This window comes from Lithobates pipiens, unplaced genomic scaffold (genome assembly GCF_037356315.1).
Source record: "Lithobates pipiens isolate NorthernLeopardFrog02 unplaced genomic scaffold, aLitPip1_a1.2 Scaffold_1, whole genome shotgun sequence".
Lineage (NCBI taxonomy): Eukaryota > Metazoa > Chordata > Amphibia > Anura > Ranidae > Lithobates > Lithobates pipiens.
Window position 1 is genome coordinate 18,665,942 of NW_027507685.1, and position 18,413 is coordinate 18,684,354.

The 18,413-nt window shown below is 42.4% G+C and overlaps 1 protein-coding gene across 1 annotated transcript in view; it reads left to right on the forward strand.

The window, feature by feature from the left end:
* Window positions 1-18,413, forward strand: part of ALG13 (ALG13 UDP-N-acetylglucosaminyltransferase subunit) — a 273,986-nt gene that overhangs the window by 102,771 nt on the left and 152,802 nt on the right. Inside the window, exons 11-12 of the mRNA XM_077485629.1 lie at window positions 17,715-17,796; window positions 18,084-18,261. Coding sequence (XP_077341755.1) covers window positions 17,715-17,796; window positions 18,084-18,261 — 260 coding nt within the window. The remainder of the gene's footprint in view (window positions 1-17,714; window positions 17,797-18,083; window positions 18,262-18,413) is intronic.

The window sequence follows — 18,413 nt, forward strand, 5'->3', positions numbered from 1 at the left end:
GGGGGTGGCCTCCATTCTCTGGACGTGGTCTGGGCTATAAGGGTGTATTTGCCACGGCTCCCTTCCGGAAGTCTCTCCGTCTCTGCGCCTGAAAAATGCCCCAGTGTGAAAGGGGTCTTACTGGCAGGATCTTCCTGACAGGTGGTGTGGTAATGCAGAAGGAATGATGCTCCACATCTTCTGTGACTGACCCAAACTCAAACCCTTTTGGCAAGAGGTGATCGGTATAATCAAACAATTGACTAACGTAGACCTAGAGGGGAACCCCACTGCTTGTCTGCTGCATCTCTTGAACTGTCCAATCAAGAAGTAGAAGACTTCCCTCACAATCCAGTTACTGAATGTGGCTAAAGCATGCATCCCCTTATGTTGGAGATCCAAAAGCCCGCCCTCAAAATCCTTGTGGTTTTCCAAGGTTAATGAACTCTGGGACATGGAGGATCTCACAGCTACCCTTCATAACTGAGAGGAGACCTTGCGAGACACTTGGAGACTGTGGCAACACTTTATTTACACTGACGTCTACGTTCAAGGTGCCCCGCTTGCAGACTGAGCCCCTGGAGTTGGCCACATCTCTTGCTCTCACTCTCGTTTTGCCTAGTCCTCTCCTGAAGGTGGCGTAATAACCCTACAGTAGAGATTAACAGAGCTGTGTCAGTCAGTGAACTTCAGAGAAAAGGATTTTATGGTGAGTACAGAAATCCAATTTTCCCTCCACAGTAGCACATTTCTTTTATCAAATGGACTGCTGATGGGGGGGGGGGGGGGGGGGGGTAAACTTGTATTGAAGGTGGGCTTATAATTTGATTTTGAGGTCTGTAAAACTTCTGGAAAAGCAGTAAGCTAATCACATGCGTGGGTAAAGATGTATAGGGGTGATCTATAAAACAAAAAAAGTGTAAAGAATGCTTACAGGCTGCTCTATTGCAATAAATACACACCAATTTTAGGTTGTTTGCTACATTAGGGCACTTGTAATAAAAACTACACTGTGTATGTAATACGCTTTAATTTGCAATAAAGGTATAATTACAGGACAAGCTTTCAAGAGATCTACTGCCATTTAAGATAACTGTATTCTGGAAAATGCTGAGATACACAAATGAGCTTGATAAGTATTAAGTGGGCTGTGGTATGGGCATAAAGGGGGGTGGTAGTTGGAGGAAAGATCATAAAAGTACACGGTGGCATTCTTTCATGCAAAACATTTCTAATTCCTCAGTCTCCTTTAACGCTTCATTCACCCCAGCTAGGAGAGTTTGTGCATGGGCTGATGTCGTCTGTTGTGTGCCCCAGTCACAAGGGAAGGTGCGATCTGTCACACATTACTCGGCTTACATATTTTTTTTTTCAACTTTAATGAAATGATCTCAGCTGAGCTGCAGTGTGGTGACATGGTGGTGCGGTGAGTTGCAGGACAAAAAAAAATGCAGCATGCCTGCATTTTCTGCATTTCGCCACTACATTGAGGTGTTGACGAGGCCCATAGAGAACAATTGTTTCCCTAATGGTGAGCTGCAGTAGTTGTGGTCTTGTGCACAAAAATACAGATGCACACTTGTTTAAGCCATAAATCTTTTTGGAATTCCCCTATCATACTTGGGAACTTTTATAAGTTGGTGAGTCTGCAATGGGGTGCTGCAAAAAAATAAATGGCAATAGCGGCATGTGTAGCATGCCACGCGTAGTAGTCACACTGCATACACCACTCCCATATGGAGGCAACAATTGAGGCATGCTAAATGTCAGAAAGCTAAAATATGGGTCTGACAGTGAAATGAAGTAGGAGAAAAAAAAATACCCTTTTTTGGAAAAGAGGGAATGAAAGAGCAAAAGGGAAGCTATGTGCCATGATTCTCTGATGATAACTTAGTGCTGATAACAATCCACCCAAGATTGAAATATCAGGTCTGGCTGGACTGGCTCTATAAAATGGGTTGGGACCCATTTACTGTACTTTGTGTTAAAGCAGTTCATTAAAATGAATGGGCTACCAATCAAACATCCTAAAAATTACAAACCCTTCTTTTGGTAAGCTGAACTGCCCAGCTTGGTCCAAACAAACAAATTTTAAACTGACAGAAATCTGTAGATAGGCTTTAACACATCACAACGTGGTACTGGGCTTTTTGTGCGTTACCAATTAAAAAAAGGTACCAATTAAAAAAAAAAAATTGCAATAAAACACACCACAGCTGCAGACATCATCCTGATAATGTTTAGAGCCGTCGGTCGGATCTCTTGTAAAAGCGACCTTGGCAGCTAACTAGCTGGATTGATTTTACAAAGCAATGGGAGGGGATGCTCCCGCTGCCTTCCACAGCTTTACTGGAATCTTCCGCTGGCTGATCATAGAGAACGGCTTTGTTTGGCTCGGTGATAAAGTAACCTGGAAGCGATGACCTTGTATCACTTCCGGTTTCCTGACTGTTAGGCTGCTTTCACACTGGGGCGGTATTCAGGCGTTACAGCGCTAAAAATGGCGCCTGTGTAGCGCCTGAAAAAAACCGGCCTCTTTCACTCCAGTGTGAAAGCCGGAGGGCTTTCACACTGGAGCGATGCGCTGGCAGGACGGTGAAAAAAGTCCTGCTAGCCGCATCTTTGGAGCGGTGTATTCACCGCTCCTAAACTGCTCCTACCCATTGAAATCAATGGGACACCGCGGCAATACCGCCGGCAAAGCGCCACTGCAGCGGTGCTTTGCGGGCGGGTTTAACCCTTTTTCGGCCGCTAGCGGGGGTTAAAACCACCCCGCTAGCGCCCGCAGACCGCCGCTAAAACGACGGTAAAGCGCCGCTAAAAATAGCGGCACTTTACCGCCGACGCCGCTCCCTCCCCAGTGTGAAAGCAGCCTAAACGGCACCATTTTTAAAAATCTTGGTGTGATCAAATGCTTTTAAAGGTAGAGGAAGGAGCTGGAGTCTTATAAACCCCAGATCACCCCGTAAGGAGTACCTTTCCATGTCTATTTCCATTACAAGGAATGTAAACATCCCTTGTGATAGCAATAAAGGTGTTCTTAAAATAAATTTAAAGCAACCGTGTAAAAAAAATAATTCAGGTCCCCTTCATTTTTGCTATGTTTCAGCCTGATATAGTTTTAAATTATTTTTTTGTCCTTTTTAATCTATGCTGAGTACCCCATAATGGCAAAGTGAAAGAATTTTACAAATGTTTGCAAATGTATGAAAAGAAAAAACATCACATTGGCATAAGTATTCAGACCCTTTGCAACCACGCTTGATATTTTAGCTCGGGTGCTTCTCATTTCTTTTAATCATTGTTGAGATGTTTCTACACATTGATTGGTGTATGCCTGTGGTAAATTAAATTTGATTGGACATGATTTGGAAAGGCACATGCCTCACAGCTCACAATGCATACTGTATTGGAGCAAGCCATGAGGTCATGAATGAACTGCCTGCAGAACTCAGACAAGATTATTGCAAGGCACAGATCTGGTAAAGGCTACAGAAAATTCTCCTGCACTGAAGGTTCCCAGAGAAAAGTGGCCTCTAACTCCAAGTGGAAAAAAAACGTGTAACAAACAGGACTCTTCCGAGAACTGTTCAGCCACACTGAGCAATCATGGGGAGAAAGACCTTAGTAAGAGCTGACCAAGAACCTTATGGTCACTCTGACCTCTGGAGATCCTGTGTGGATATGGGATTCATTTTCAGAAGGACAACCATAACTGCAGTCCTCCACCAATCTGGACTTTGACAGCGTTGCTAGAAGGAAGCCTCTCCTCAGTGCAAAAAGCATGAAAGCCCACTTGGAGTTTGCAAAAAAGTACTGAAAGGACTCAAACTGAGTAACCATTTTCTCTGGTTTGATTAAGTGAGTATTGAACTGTTTGGCCTTAATTCTAAACATTATCAGTGGGATGTTCAGGCTTAGGATTTGAAACTGTTGTCCTGGTTTGGTCGGGCAGCCGCCCTGAAAATGTCATAAGGAGAATGCTTCTAAAATCCGTACACCCGCTGGTACAAGGTGCCACATCTCTTATCGCACACATTTTTTTTTCTGGCTGCAACAGACTGTTGACGCTCCCATGCAGATGAGGGCACTTTCCCTCTTTTTCGTCTTTCAGGACAGCACACTTGAGACCTAGACTCCTCCCTTCTCAGGAAACACCGCCTCCACCCGATCTTTAAAACCATTCCTTCCCTCCAGCCCTTCAGTTTTGCTGTTTCCTCCAGCGAGGAGACCTTGCTAGGAACCTGGTTTTAATTCAGCTGGGGAGGCCGAGTCCAGTTTTATCCTGAAGGCAGAACGTTCACTCTGGCCAAAGGGATGTCTGAAGAGACTATGGTCTCATACATTGCAGCAGGCCTGGGGAGTCTGTTACCTGCAGTGTCTGGCGCATCTCATCCTTCCTTGGGGAAAGCGGAGGCATGGGACGTTCGTTTTGGCGCTGCCTGGGGAAGGTGTTGGCTGGATGTGTCCGCGTCTCCCCCTCATTAGTGTGGCCAGCATGGAGCAACGCTGGGTCGAATGACGGGCAACGTCTTTTTCCGACGGGCGAGGTCACGTCTGGTTCACCCGCGACTTCTGGTTCGGGTCGTGGGACGCCAAAAAGGAACGGCACGAAGGCTGGTGTCTGCCCCATTCACGCCGTAGCGACAGCTAAGAGGAGCAGCCTTTGGCGAATCGACCGGACTGAAGGGATGTCTGAGACTGATGGTTCCTGTTCGGTTTCGGGTGATGCCAGCACCAGCCACTCTAAGGTAAGTGGAACCCTGGGGTGGTGTTCCCTTACTACTTCCCATTGGCTCCACGGGTGATCTCCCCTCCTTGGTGGGAGGGGAAGAGTTGCACGTCTGGGACCCTGGTAGTGGTTGGTCCTGGAAGGGTGCACTCCTGGTGTCGGTCTGGTGTTGAGTTTTTTTTTTTTTTTTTTTCCCTAGCACGGGCTGATGCTGGTGGGGTTTTTTTTGTCGTTGCAGGACAAGTCCATGGAAAAGTCCTAAGCTCTCACATGGGTCCAAGAAGTGCCCCTTATGTAGAAGTGTGTTAGTGTGTCGCACTACACTAGGTATCCAAGAAAAGAAAAAAACCTCGGTCTCTGCATGACCAGATGTATGAAGGTCTAGGAGAACCGAAGAAAAGGGTCTTCCAAGTGCATGAAGTTCTGGTAGACACCATTAAGAAGGAATGGCGAGACCCAGAGAGGAAGCCCTTCTTTTCTAGAGCATTGAAACGCAGATTTCCTTTTTCAGAGGATGAATCTGCTGTGTGGAACAAATCTCCTAGACTGGATGTGGCCTTCTCTCAGGTATCCAGAAGGACGGATTTGGCTTTTGAAGATATGGGTATGTTAACTGACCCTATTGACAAGAGGATGGACTCTCTCCTCAAGTCTTGGGATTCTTCTTTAAGCAATCTTAAGCCTGCCATGGCTGTCAGTGATGGCACGCAACATAGAGCACTGTTTGACTCGTATAAAAGCTCATATTGAGGCAGGGACTGCAAAAGAAACAATTCTTTCCTCTTTCCCAATGTTTTTAAAAGGAGTCTCATACAAAGCGGATGCGTCAGCGGAGTCGGTCCGCATGTCTGCTAGATCCTCTGCCTTGGCTAATTCAGCCAGAAGGGCACTTTGGTTAAAGACATTTGCAAATTTAGAATTTGCAAATAGATTTGAAAATTTGCAAAGTAGACATGGCTTTGGCAGTTCTTCAAAGCAATCAACAAATTTCTATAAGACAGGCCATGTCAGCCTTGGGACTGCTGACGTCGGTCCTTCAGCGGGATGGTGGGCAGGAGCACACTTTTGCCCCCTGCAGCTTTTCATTTTGGAGGTTTGGGATTGTACTCGGAATTCTTTGGACTCTACAGTTCTCATTCCAATAAAAGTAAAGAGGTTCCTCTGGTGGTGGAGAAAAGCAGCGAATCTATCTCAGGGTCTAGAATGGGTACTCCCAGTGTCCAAGGTTGTCACAACAGATGCAAGCGGCATGGATTGGGGAGCACACCTGGAGATAGGTCTGGCTTGAGGATCTTGGAGTCTCGGACGCGGGGAGGTCCTCGAATTGGAGGGAGCTGAGAGCCATCTTCTTGGCTCTAAGGTTTTTCCAACAGGAACTCCAGGGGCATCATGTCCAGGTCTGTTCGGACAATTCTTCAGCGGTTGCTTACATCAATCGACGGGGGGTCACAAGAACCAGCTCCCTTTGCTCTCTAACGGAAGCAATATTTAGCTGGGCAGAGGTAACGGTGCTCTCTCTATCAGCAGTACACCTGAAAGGAGAGCTAAATCAGAGCAGACTTCCTCAGCAAGAAGAAGCTGAGGGAGAGTGACTGGGTCCTGAATCTGGAAATCTACTAGTTGATTGTCCAGAGGTGGGGGAGACCGTGGATCTTTTTGCGTCAAGGAAAAATGCAAAAACTCCTTTTCTTCTCTCTGAATCGGGGAGACGGAGCAATAGGAGTGGATGCTCTTTCTCAGAGATGGCTTTTTACCAAGTGCTATGCCTTTCCCCCTCCTGTGTTGTTGCTGGTGGTTCTGAGGAAATTCCAGTTAGAGGATACAACCCTAATCTTGATAGCCCCACACTGGCCCAGGAGGCCTTGGTTTTCTCTTCTGTCTCTAAAGAAACTGGCGGTGGAACCACCTTGGATACTTCTGGTCAGGGAAGATCTACTACTTTTCCAAGGCCCAATCTGCTGCCCTCAGGTGGAGAGGTGGAGTCTGGCAGCCTGGCTACTGAAGAGGAGATGCTGAAAAGCAAAGGGTTCTCTGAGAGGTTAGTAGCGACTCTTCTGAATTCTAGAAAGGAAGACACACGCAGGATTTATTTAAAGGTATGGAAAAAATTCAATTCCTGGTGTGTTCGGAGAGCTCCTTTAACGTTCATAGTCCAGTAGCAGTGCTGGAGTTCCTACAAAGGGGGCAGATAAGGGACTGGCTCTCATCACTCTTAAAGGTCAGGTTTCTGCCTTAAGTGTTTTTCTTGAGCAGCAACTGGCAGCGAATCCTTGGGTTTCCAGGTTCTTTAAAGGTTTAAGTAGAGACCAGTCCCTTTACATCCTTTTCCAGTTTGGGATTTATCTTTAGTTTTGCAGGCTCTTACAGAAGGATCCTTTTGAGTCTATCAGTTCTTATACGGTAAAATTTTTAACCCTAAAGACAGTTTTTTTTTTTTTATTTTTTTTTTTATTTTTTTTTTTTTTTGGGTAGCTATCACTACCGCAAGAAGGGTCAGTGAGCTAGAAGCCCCCTCAAGGAGGGCACCTTTCCTTTCAGGTTTTATCGGATTATTTTTAAAACTGATCTGGCCTTTTTGCCAAAGGTGGCTTCAAATTTCCATAGAAGTCAGGAAATCGGTTTGCCCACTTTCTGTTTGAATCCTGTGAGGGAACAGGAACATGTCTTCCACAATTTAGGGGTCAGGTGTTAAAATACCTGGAAGTTACGGAGCAATTCAGGAAGTCCGATAAATTATTATTTTTTTTTTTTTTTTTTCTTTTTCAGGGGCTATGAAGGGGTCTAAAGCCTCTAGAAATATTATAGCCAAGTGGATTAGGTTGGCAGTCAGTCAGGCATAAATCGCAAAAGGGGTGGAGGTCCCGGAAGGTATTAGGGCCCATTGCACTAGGGCTATGGCTACGTCACAAGCAGTGGGCTGTAGCTACACCCTAGCAGATCTGCAGAGCAGCAATGTGGTCAAGTTTTAAGACTTTCGTTAAGCACTACAGATTGGACTTATTGTCTGCCCAGGACCAGGCTTTTGGGCGTAAAGTCCTGCAAGCGGTGGTCCCACCCTAAGGTAAGTGCTCGTTTATCCTCTCAAGTGTGCTGTCCTGAAAGATGAAAGAGGGAAAATCGAAGTTGTGTTCCGGTAACGTTTTTTCCAGGAGTCTTTCAGGACAGCACAGTAGGGTGGGTACTGACCCTAAAATAAGGTTTTACCATTAGGACATAAGAGCATCAGGTATGTGTAATTTTTTTATGCTGTATCCTTGTCTCCTTAGTCTGGTCGGAGGAGCTTGTGCAAAAGCTGGAGGGAATGAATGGTTTTAAAGATCTGGTGGAGGCGGTGTTTCCTGAGAAGGGAGGAGCAGAGGTCTCTCGTGTGCTGTCCTGAAAGACTCCTGGAAAAAATGTTACCGGTACGTAACTTTGATTTTTCTCCACATTTGTTGGATGTCTTAAGTTGGACCAAGGTCAATGAAATATTAGCTTGGATGTCAGGGATACACACCTATAGAAATCTTCAGAGCCACAGGATCAATTCTGCACGGTTGTATGCCTCGGTTTGTTGGAGGGACATTTTGCCCCCTAAACTGAAGGGATGGTTCATCTGCATGACAAGGAGGGATGTTCACATTAACTTGGGTATGTTGGCTTCACTATAAAACTTCAGATAAAAATACACAAATGTCTATGGTGTTAATGGCTCCTGGAGCTTGGGTCACGGCTGGACTTGACCAGTGGTCCTGATACTGGGTTTCTTTCTTGTTGTATCCGTCAGTATGGCCCTGCCTATGGGCACTGCTGGCTAGTCTGAGTGCTATTGGTGATTGCGCTTGGATGATGGGGTGGGGTTTTAATTTGTGATGTTCGATTCAACATGTATACATATAATATGAATGTATAACTTTTTTTATTTTTTTTTATTTTTATTTTTTTTCACTTCTTGCTGCTCTAATTACAGGAGTTTAATCTAGTTTTTGAACACAGATGCTGCTCTTGCTGACATCTGGGCTTTTAATGTTTAACTGTGAATGATGATTCTACAGCCATTGGGTGCATTGAGCACTTATTTTCAATATTTTTTTTTTTTTTTTTCTATGATTCTAAAGATGGACTTTATTCTTACCTTGTACTTTGTTGGGCAATTTTGGCTTTGTGCTGTATAGCTGCACAAAGGGTTTTACAGGTTTGGACCCCTCTACAATGCCTGCACTTGGTTGGCTGGAGATGGTCTATGGGCAATCATGAGGACTTGAAGGGGTTATTGGGAAGGGGTGGGTTTTATATCTTTGAAGGGTGTTTTTATTTTTTTGTTTTTTTATTTTTTTTGTACTATTGAAGAAAAAATCTTATGGAACAAAAAAAATTCTAAACTTTCTGTCTGGTGGAAACCAGGCACCATCAATCACCTGCTCAATACCATCCCAACAGTGAAGCATGGTGGTGGTAGCATCATGCTGTGAAGTGTTTTTCTGTAGCAGGAACTGGAAGACTGGTCAGGGTCGAGGGAAAGCTGAATGGAGAAAAGAACAGAGATCCTCAATGAAAACCTGGTCCACAGTGCTCAAGACTTCAGATGGGGCCAAAGGTTCATATTTCAATGTAATGATCCTAAGCACACAGCCAAGACACCACAAGAGTGTTGTCATCCTAGAGTGACCTGGCCAGATCCCTGATTTGAACCCTTTTGAACATCTCTGGAGAGACCTGAAATTGGCTGTCTGACAGTCCCCATCCAACTTGACTGCGTTTGAGAGGATTTGGAAAGAATGGCAGAAAATCCCCTGATCCAGGTGTGCAAAGCTTGTCATGTCATACTTTAAGACTCAAGGCTGTAATTTCTGCCAAAGGTGCTTTAACAAAGTAAAGGGTCTGAATACTTCCGTACATGTGCTATTTGTTTTTAATAAATTCAGACATTTATAACATTTCAAAAATGCTCACTTTGATGTTATGGGGTACTGAGTGTAGATTTAATGAGGGGAAAAAAATGAATTTAAACTGTAGTATCAGGCCGCAACATAACAAAATAAAAAAAGTGAAGTTGGTCTGAATATTTTCAGTGAACTGTATGTGTAAAATAGCCAGTTCCTATTGACCATTTTCCATGGGAAGACTAGGGCTCTACGTGTGTCCTGTAAAATCTGCTTCATCAGGAGAACCAAGGCTCAAATACTACAAGGACATTAAGGAAACCTATAAATGTTCAAATAGTACATTTTACATGCACCAATTATAAACTGGTTGTATAGTGCAGCAAAGTACTTATTCTTCCAGGAGGATGGAAATTGGGCTCAAAACGGTTCCCTCAAAAAGAGCAGGCCCATCTCTGGGTTCGTGTCACACGCTTTACACACGACAGCTGGTATGGCAATATAGGGAAATCTATACCTTGAACATTTTGTACTAAAAAAATCTGTGCTTGGTTGTATCGGGGTACTGTTTGGCGGCAGCTGTACCTTCATCAATTTCAATTTTGACCTAGTTCGCAAACATGTGACAAGGTGAAAAATATATATAAAAATAAAGCCATAAAATTATAGTTCTAACACCACCATGCTACTTATCTCTCACAGATGCTTAAAAGTACTAATTGTATACATAGTTAAGTGAAAGTATCACTTTTGGTGCCCAGAACCATGTACTGGTAATATGAGAACTTTCCATATAAAAAAATGAAACCAGTCAACCTGTATCACTGTAGTGGTAAAGATGTATCCCAATGCCATAGTAATACATGGTACCCTTAACAGCACAGAATGAATGGACAGGGATAGCGATAGCAAAAAGCTTCCTGTTCATTTATAAACTGAAGTATAGTAAACACGGTTCATTCATAACTGACATGGTAAACTCAAAGTCTGTGATCAGTACAAGATCACTGAAATTATTTATTAAGACAAGGAAGGGGCCAATAATTGACACATTTACTGGCCCCCTTCCCTGCTCTCCATCCTGAAAGATCCCCCACAGCAGCTGGTGGGAGGGGGGAAGCTGGCAGTGTTGAGGGGGGGGGTTACATAAAAGGTTAATAACTGCACTAGGATAACGAGTTACCCGATGGCTTAAGTAGCATTGTACATGTTATGATCTTAATGTGGAGTTCTTCTTTAGACTTTCTCAGTATCCCTGTTTTTTCAGGGATTTGATATTTACTGGGACACAGTGAACAGTGGTCCTTGTGCAGCAAGCCGTAAAACTGTGTGCTGTTACCTTCTTTTATTTCTTACTGCCAGTTTGCTGTAAAGCCATTTGCTTACTCCTAAGTCACGAGTCACTTCATTTTGGTCGCCAGTCATTGCAAAGAAGGTCTTTAAGGTCAGTTTTTTCTTTCAGGTATATAGGATGCAAACTATGGGCTCTTGTCATCTAGTCCCCCCGGATTGGTATGCATCATGCACCGCCTAAATTGGGCCTCTGCTGCTCATGCCTTGGCAGGCAAAGCCCTGTGCGAGTCATGACAACACCTAAAGTTGTCACATTCATTAAACATGTGGGCAATACACTGTAAATAAATTGGTTTGATCTCCCCCTTGTGCAAGAGTCCTCTATTCTTGCAAGGTCCAGTTTTACTTCCAAAAGCAGTAACTGGTCTCAAGCTTTCTCAGGCCAACCAGCCTTCTTCAGACTCTTGTAGATGAGGATGACCTTTTCCAGTTTTTGATCCCTCCTTTGTTAGGCTGTTGAGATGTCTTGAAATGGAAGGAAAGCAGGAGAAGTATTTCAAGTGCCTCCAAAGACCGCTTTGCAATTTCCCTATGGTCACTGAATTGAGGTTTATTCTGGAAGAGGGGAGCAAGAAGCATGTTTTCACAGCAGTTATGTCCTTGTGAAGGGGAAGGTGTCCAGCATTTAGAGTCACCCCTTTTTGGCTGGTGTGTCCTTTATGGGATTGGCCAGATATATTGCTTTACCATTAGAGAATGTGTCCATCAAGGAAGTACTCATTCACTGCATTTCTCAGAGAAGATGCCTAAATTGACAACAAGGTTCTGTGATTGTCGATAGTCTGGTTTTCTGCCTCAAGATACTGTAAATGACTGTCAGAGGAGACTGCAGTGCAACAGTCTGTTTCCAAAGGGGTTAGCATCTGCAGTCCTGGCTGGGAGTCCAGGAAAATCTGGAAAGCCAGCACATCATCCATAAGTCAAAGCGCTCCATGCAAGGATGCTTCCTGGTGTTTTGGGAATTGTATTACCCATACATGTCTTGGAGCACTTGGTTGCTCCTCTTTGAAAATAGGTACAGTCTTGGATGCTTGGGCCCTCTGGGCAAGCGCTTAAGGCAATGTTTGTAAGGTAATTTATCCTTCTCGGACTGTACTAAAAATTCCTTGCTTTGGCAACCGGGGATAATGGCAGTCCCAGTAGATGAGGTCTTGGGGCAGGCGTTTGGCTGGTTGCCGAATAAAGAACATGGTCAGCTGACCCTTACATGGTCCTTCTGTAATTAAAAGCCAAATTAATCATGGTCCAAGGTATGCCTTTTTCTGCTGGTAGAGAATTTACCATGGTAAGGTGTTACATTTTCCTGGCATTCCTCTTTTCACCTGTCGGCACCTGACTGCACCAAACTAGTCATATCTCAGACACCTAGTACCAAATTTCAGTTGCCAGATGGTAGCACAAGGTCCTGTTCTCCATCCGTCTCTGGAGAAGGCCTGAATTTTGGGAGGTGAAGCGGCATGGATTTAGGATGCTCTTCTAGTTACCCTCATGTGAGCACGGAAGAGCAGCATGTTCTCGGTTTTCTTCAATGAGGGCTCGACATGGGTTTGAGCGTGCTTACGCTCAGGCCCAAAGACATGTCTCTGCCATCTTAGCCCTTATTGAGACTCGGTGGGCCTCCGATTCTTCAATTCTTAAGGCCATAGTAAAGCTGAGGCCTCCAAGAGCCCCCATGTATCTACATGGAGCCCAACAATCGTACTCCACTACCGGTCTGCTCCAAAAATCCATGATGGTGATGTCGCTATGGGAATTGTCATTAGACGGCATTCCTGGTAGAATTAGAAATTGTTGCCTACTTTTTTCATCTGGAACATGGATAAGAAGTTAGTCCTCTGGATGTTTGGGAGACTCGTCTAAATTCTAACCCTACTTTCAGGTCATCAGATTGCCTGTTTGTGGTTCCTGGAGGGGGCAAGGGGCCAGAGCTTAGAGCAGAGTGCTTCTTGAATTGTGAAATCTCCCTCTCATACAAGGATATCTTTTCTCTACAGGAAACATCACAGCCTTCTGTAATGTTTCAATGGAGTCAACATGCAAGGTGGCAACGTGATCATCCATGCACCTTTTTTATTTCTCATTATTGCATAGATGTGTCCTTGGCATGCATTAAAAAGGCATCAACTCCAGGGATGAAGAAATAATTCTCCCACTCGACAAGACTTTGGTCCGGCCGCACCTAGAGTATACTGTCCAGTTCTGGGCACCAGTGCCCAGGAGGATGTACTGGAGCGAGTACAAAGGGCAACAAAGCTAATAAAGGGTCTGGAGGATTTTTGTTATGAAGAAAGGTTGCAAGCACTGAACTTATTCTCTCTGGAGAAGACGCTTGAGAGGGGCTATTATTTCAATTTACAAATACCGTACTGGTGACCCCACAATAGGGTTAAAACTTTTGTTAAAACTCCCTTCCGTGAAAAAAGACACTTGGCCACTCGTTAAAAGTAGAAAAAAGAAGGTTTAACCATAAACTACGTAGAGGGTTCTTTACTGGTAAGAAAATATATAAAGGAAATTGTTGGATCAGTTCTAGGGACAAACTGTCATATCCACATCCCTGAGAAATTGGTTAAAAACTAAATTGAAGAGGGCACCACTCCCCCATGAGGTGATCGGATATTATGGTCTCTGAGGTAGGCACATCCACAATGGATAAGAAAATATGAATTTATTACAAAATATAGATAATATAAAATTGAATTTGGTAGCATTAGGCCATAAACAAAGTTAACCGAAAATGATACTCAATCCATAAAAGCTTGAGAGATGCTTGTATGTACAGTAAACCAACGTGTTTTGCAGACTTCTTCTCAACATGTCATGTCAACATGCATCTATATTACACAAGTTACAAAAAGATAACAGTATCAATAAATTTACATATATATATATATATATATATATATATATATATATATATATATATATATATATATATATATATATATATATATATATATATATATATATATTCTCTCTCTATCTATCTATCTCTATCTCTCATATCCATCATCATCCAACAATGGGCACCCCCTCCAGGACCTAAACATGGGAATATTGGGACACCAGTAGCTACACGTGGTGAATTGTTAACGGGCACAACCCTGATGTCTATTTTTGGGATGAGAATGTTAACCCAAATACATATAAAGAACAAGGAGCAACCACAAAAGCCAACCAAATACAAATCGGGTACAGCCTCTTCAGGCCCATGGGGAAAATAGACCAATTCCTAGTTGGATTCACCAGGATTAGATTTAGTTAACCTATCCTCCTACACTTTGTCCATAATTGAAACTGAGTTACTAAATTTTGGCCTCAGTTTTTGTCCCCTTCAAAAGATTAACTAGTTTGAATTGGTAATCTGCACCTATTTTCAAGAAATCTAACTTAAAAATATATCTTTGACAAAGACAGGGGGCAAACAGGAACACGGGAGGAGGATATGTATAAAAGCTTCAAGGCGCAGGATTTCCGCACTTTGAAAACTCTTATACAGCTACTGGATGAAGATGAAAGCGCTGATGGAGCTGAGCAAATTGCCCTCTCTTCGGATGAAGGGGATTTAGATAGAGGTGGAACCAGAACCAGTGAAATTTAAAGCCACGTCTAAAATTCCCTTATCTTCAGACTTGCCCAGCGATTTGCACTTTTCTTAAACCATGAAGGAAATGTATAATTTTTTTCCCTTACACAAGTGTAACAGGCCCTAACAAGCCTTATCCAGAATGACCAGATTATTATTAAACCAACCGATAAGGGCGCTAATGGGGTTGTGATGGATAGGAATCGGCATATCAGAAATGGCTCATTGATGAGAATCTTCTAGAGTATTTGAAAGTCAAATGGCCCATCACATCCTCCTTTTTAATGCCCTCCCGAAGGTTCACAAAAATCTTAACCCCCCCTTGGGCGCACGATAGTCTCGGCAATTGGCTGTAATATGGAAACGGCAGGTAAATATGTAGATAGTCAACTAAGACCCCCATGTCATGCGTTTACCATCATATTTGTAAGACACTGGAGGAGTTAAAAGTAATTAATTGAAAGCCTTACTGTTCCAGCTGGAGCAATTTTAGTGGCTATTGACATTGAGGGTGGTGTTGCACTGTTCTATAACCTAATAAGACAATACTCAATATGGTCAGTATATTGCAGAGAAAAGAAAAAAAGTGAAACATACATAATTTTATATATATATATATATATATATATATATATATATATATATATATATATATATATATATATATATATATATATATATCAATTTACATGGTAGCACAGGAATATTTATCATATTGACATCGAGGCCCTACTCCAGCATCCCTCACGACAAGGGGATTGAGGTAGTCTCAGGTTCTTTTGAGGGAACAGGATAGAAATAATTGGCAATTATGTAACTCTGTTACAACATTGTTGGAACATATTTTGACATCCAATATCTTCCTGTTTAATGGGTCTACTTACCTCCAGGTACAGGGGGTTGCAATGGGGACTTTGTGTGCCCCATTGTATGCCAAACTGTATAGGGGGTGGGGTGGGAGAGATCCTTGTTTTGGGATGACAGTGCCTCGATCTACCTCTGCCACATTTTACTGTGGCAGAGGTACATAGATGTGCTGGTCATCTGGACAGGAACATTGAACTCCTGAGTTTAACATTTTATCTCAGTCAATTTAACTTGAAATTTACCATGCAGTCGGATGCACATAGCATCCCTTTTTTTTTTTTTTTTTTTTTTTTTTTTTTTTTTTTCGTATCTTTGACTGTTTCTAAATCCTGATGAACATGCATATAGCACTTTGTAACGTAAAGAAATTGCTAGTAATACCATTCTACATTATTCTAGTGCCCATCCTTGTTCTCTGGTACATAGTATTCCATTCAGTTAGTACCACGGGCTGCATCGAAAATGCGCCAAAGAGGATTTTGAAATTGAAGCCAAAACCCTCTATGGGTGCTTTTTAACTAGGGGCTACAGCAAAAAAGTCCTGAAAGGCATATCAGAGATCAAAGATTAATCAACGAACACCTTATCTTCAAACCCAGGGCCAAGAACAGGAACTCTACCACCAAGTTAATCACCACTTTTAGTGCCCACCAGGACCGGTTCCGTGCATTACTAGCCCATAATTTGTACTTCCTTGCCGAGCACCCCATAGTTTCTAAATGCGTATCAGACCGCCAGGGGGGGCATTGATAGTTTAAAAAAAAACTATTAGATAAGCGCCTGAATGACCAAAACATACAGGGATATACAATGCAATACTGACTTATAATCACACACATAGGATGGACATGTCTCTTTTCAACCTCGCCAACTATGTAATTATAATCACTGTTAATTTTGGCAAAATGGTCATCTCTTCAGCCAGAGGCCATAAATAGCCTTATTTGTGTTTCTGTCTTATCTAACCCTGATTAGCTAGTTAATTCCTAGTGGCAAGCTGACCTGGAGCTGTCAGAAAAATTGTAAAATTGAATATTACTGATCGCAGTTTTCCTTTCTCGACGAGTTCTGTGTCAGCAGGTACATAAATCTAGTTCTAAAACGTCAGCCAGAGTTGAGAGTCAAGTTTTGAGTTAGGCCCTGCAGGTGGGGATATGGATGGGCATACCCAATGGTAGGCTGACATGGAGATCTTCAGGAAAGGAAATCTTTTTTTATTTTAGTATTGTGATTGTGTTTTTTGGGTAGGATAAACAAGTTCACTATTGTTTCAGAGCCTTATGTGCAAATAACATGCACATATGTGATATCGCTGTGGTCGCCAGGAGTAGGACAATTTTTTGTTTTGGATTGTTTAGTAATATGTAATGGTAATGGCAAAAAATGTCCTGCAGGAGAGGCAGCTGGCAACGCAAGCCCCATAGTTTATTTTTAGGTGAGATCACTTCCTAGGCATTTCACAGCCATTCTGTTCCCTCCTGCACGCGGCAGCTGCTGGAGATCAAAGCAGCTGCAGAACAGGTAAGTACAGGGCTAGATAGGTTTGACATAGAATGTGGTAGAGAGTAGGATTAGCATTAGATTTTTGACTTTGCTTGTATTATTTTGTAATCTAAAGTTGGAGCAATTGTAGTTTTTCTTGTAGCAAAGTTTGATAGGTGTCCTGCAGCTTTTGCTATTACAGGATACTGTCTGTGAATAAGGGGGGGGGGGGGGGGGTTGGGGGAGACCCCCAAAAGCTTGTCCTGAAAGTTAAATTGTTAATGCAGATAAAGTATTGTGGCAAGTGTACAAATACAGCTACAATCGCCTTGTAAAACGTTTTTTTTTTAAATTTTTTTAACTTCTGCACTATAATTTTTTTCTAGGTGGCATTACATTATTATCATAGTAGAAAAATCGATCTGGTAAATATCACGAGTTCTTCATAGCCTTACATATTTTATTAGTGCAGCTGTATGTTCCACAAATAATTTTAATTTTTTTTTTAAACTCTACCACATGAACCAGTTTGTAACAGACTAGTGCATATAGGTGAACATGTATAATGCCCTGGGCAGAGCAAATATGTTGGTGAAAAAAAATCTGTTTAGAGAGACGTAATGTGCTGGTGAGCATTTTCTGTTTATGGAGATTCTCTGGGCATCCTGAAAATTGTTCTTTAAGATGGAGGCAGAAGCTTATTGCCAGCTTTAAAGGTGCATTTCAATCCTAAATTAGGGATGGATTAAAAAAATAAAAAACCTGACATAACTACCGGTAAGTAACTTTTGTCACTTATGCTGGTGAACGCAAATTTTTCCGTTCTTGATTTTGACCCTTTTTTGTCTTTCAGATAATGTTGTGTTGTTCCACCAATGGTCATTATGACTCAGTGTTTACAAAAAATTTTCAAACCACTGCTGCGATTTGCCAAGGTATGCATGTTTTATGCACCATGAGTACGATTCCATTTTACTACTTTGATGCCAGCATTTAAAAAATAGTGAGAGAATTGGGAAAGTTATTAAAGCCTCTACCATAGACTCAAATGTGCTACCCGTGTCTGTGTGTATAATGGATTTTTTAATCCTCTAAAGGTGGGATTCCATTAGACTAAATTCTAAAATGCACATCTAATATTTTCAGGAAACGCATTCAACTAAAGCATGATTAATGCATTTACAGAATTGAGGTATGTCTTTAACTTCTCTTTATTTCATAGCTGTTCTCTATGAGTGCCTATACAGAGATGTTTTTGGGGTAGATGAGCGAGAGCTGATCGCAGCTGTTGAGCTTTTTCGAAGTGGCACAAAAAAGAATCGTAATAGTGCATCTACCGGCAGTGAAGATGCCAATTTTGATTGTATATCAGAACATAACAAAGCGCTGACTGACATCAGGTATCTTTTATTGCTGAGGATTTAAAGTGTGTATGTATGTATTTATAATGATCGATTGTTGCTAATAATTTTTCTTTGTTTTTTTTAGTTAATTTACTCATAAAAAAAACTATTCATTTTAAATCTGAGGTATATTTTATACATTCTATATT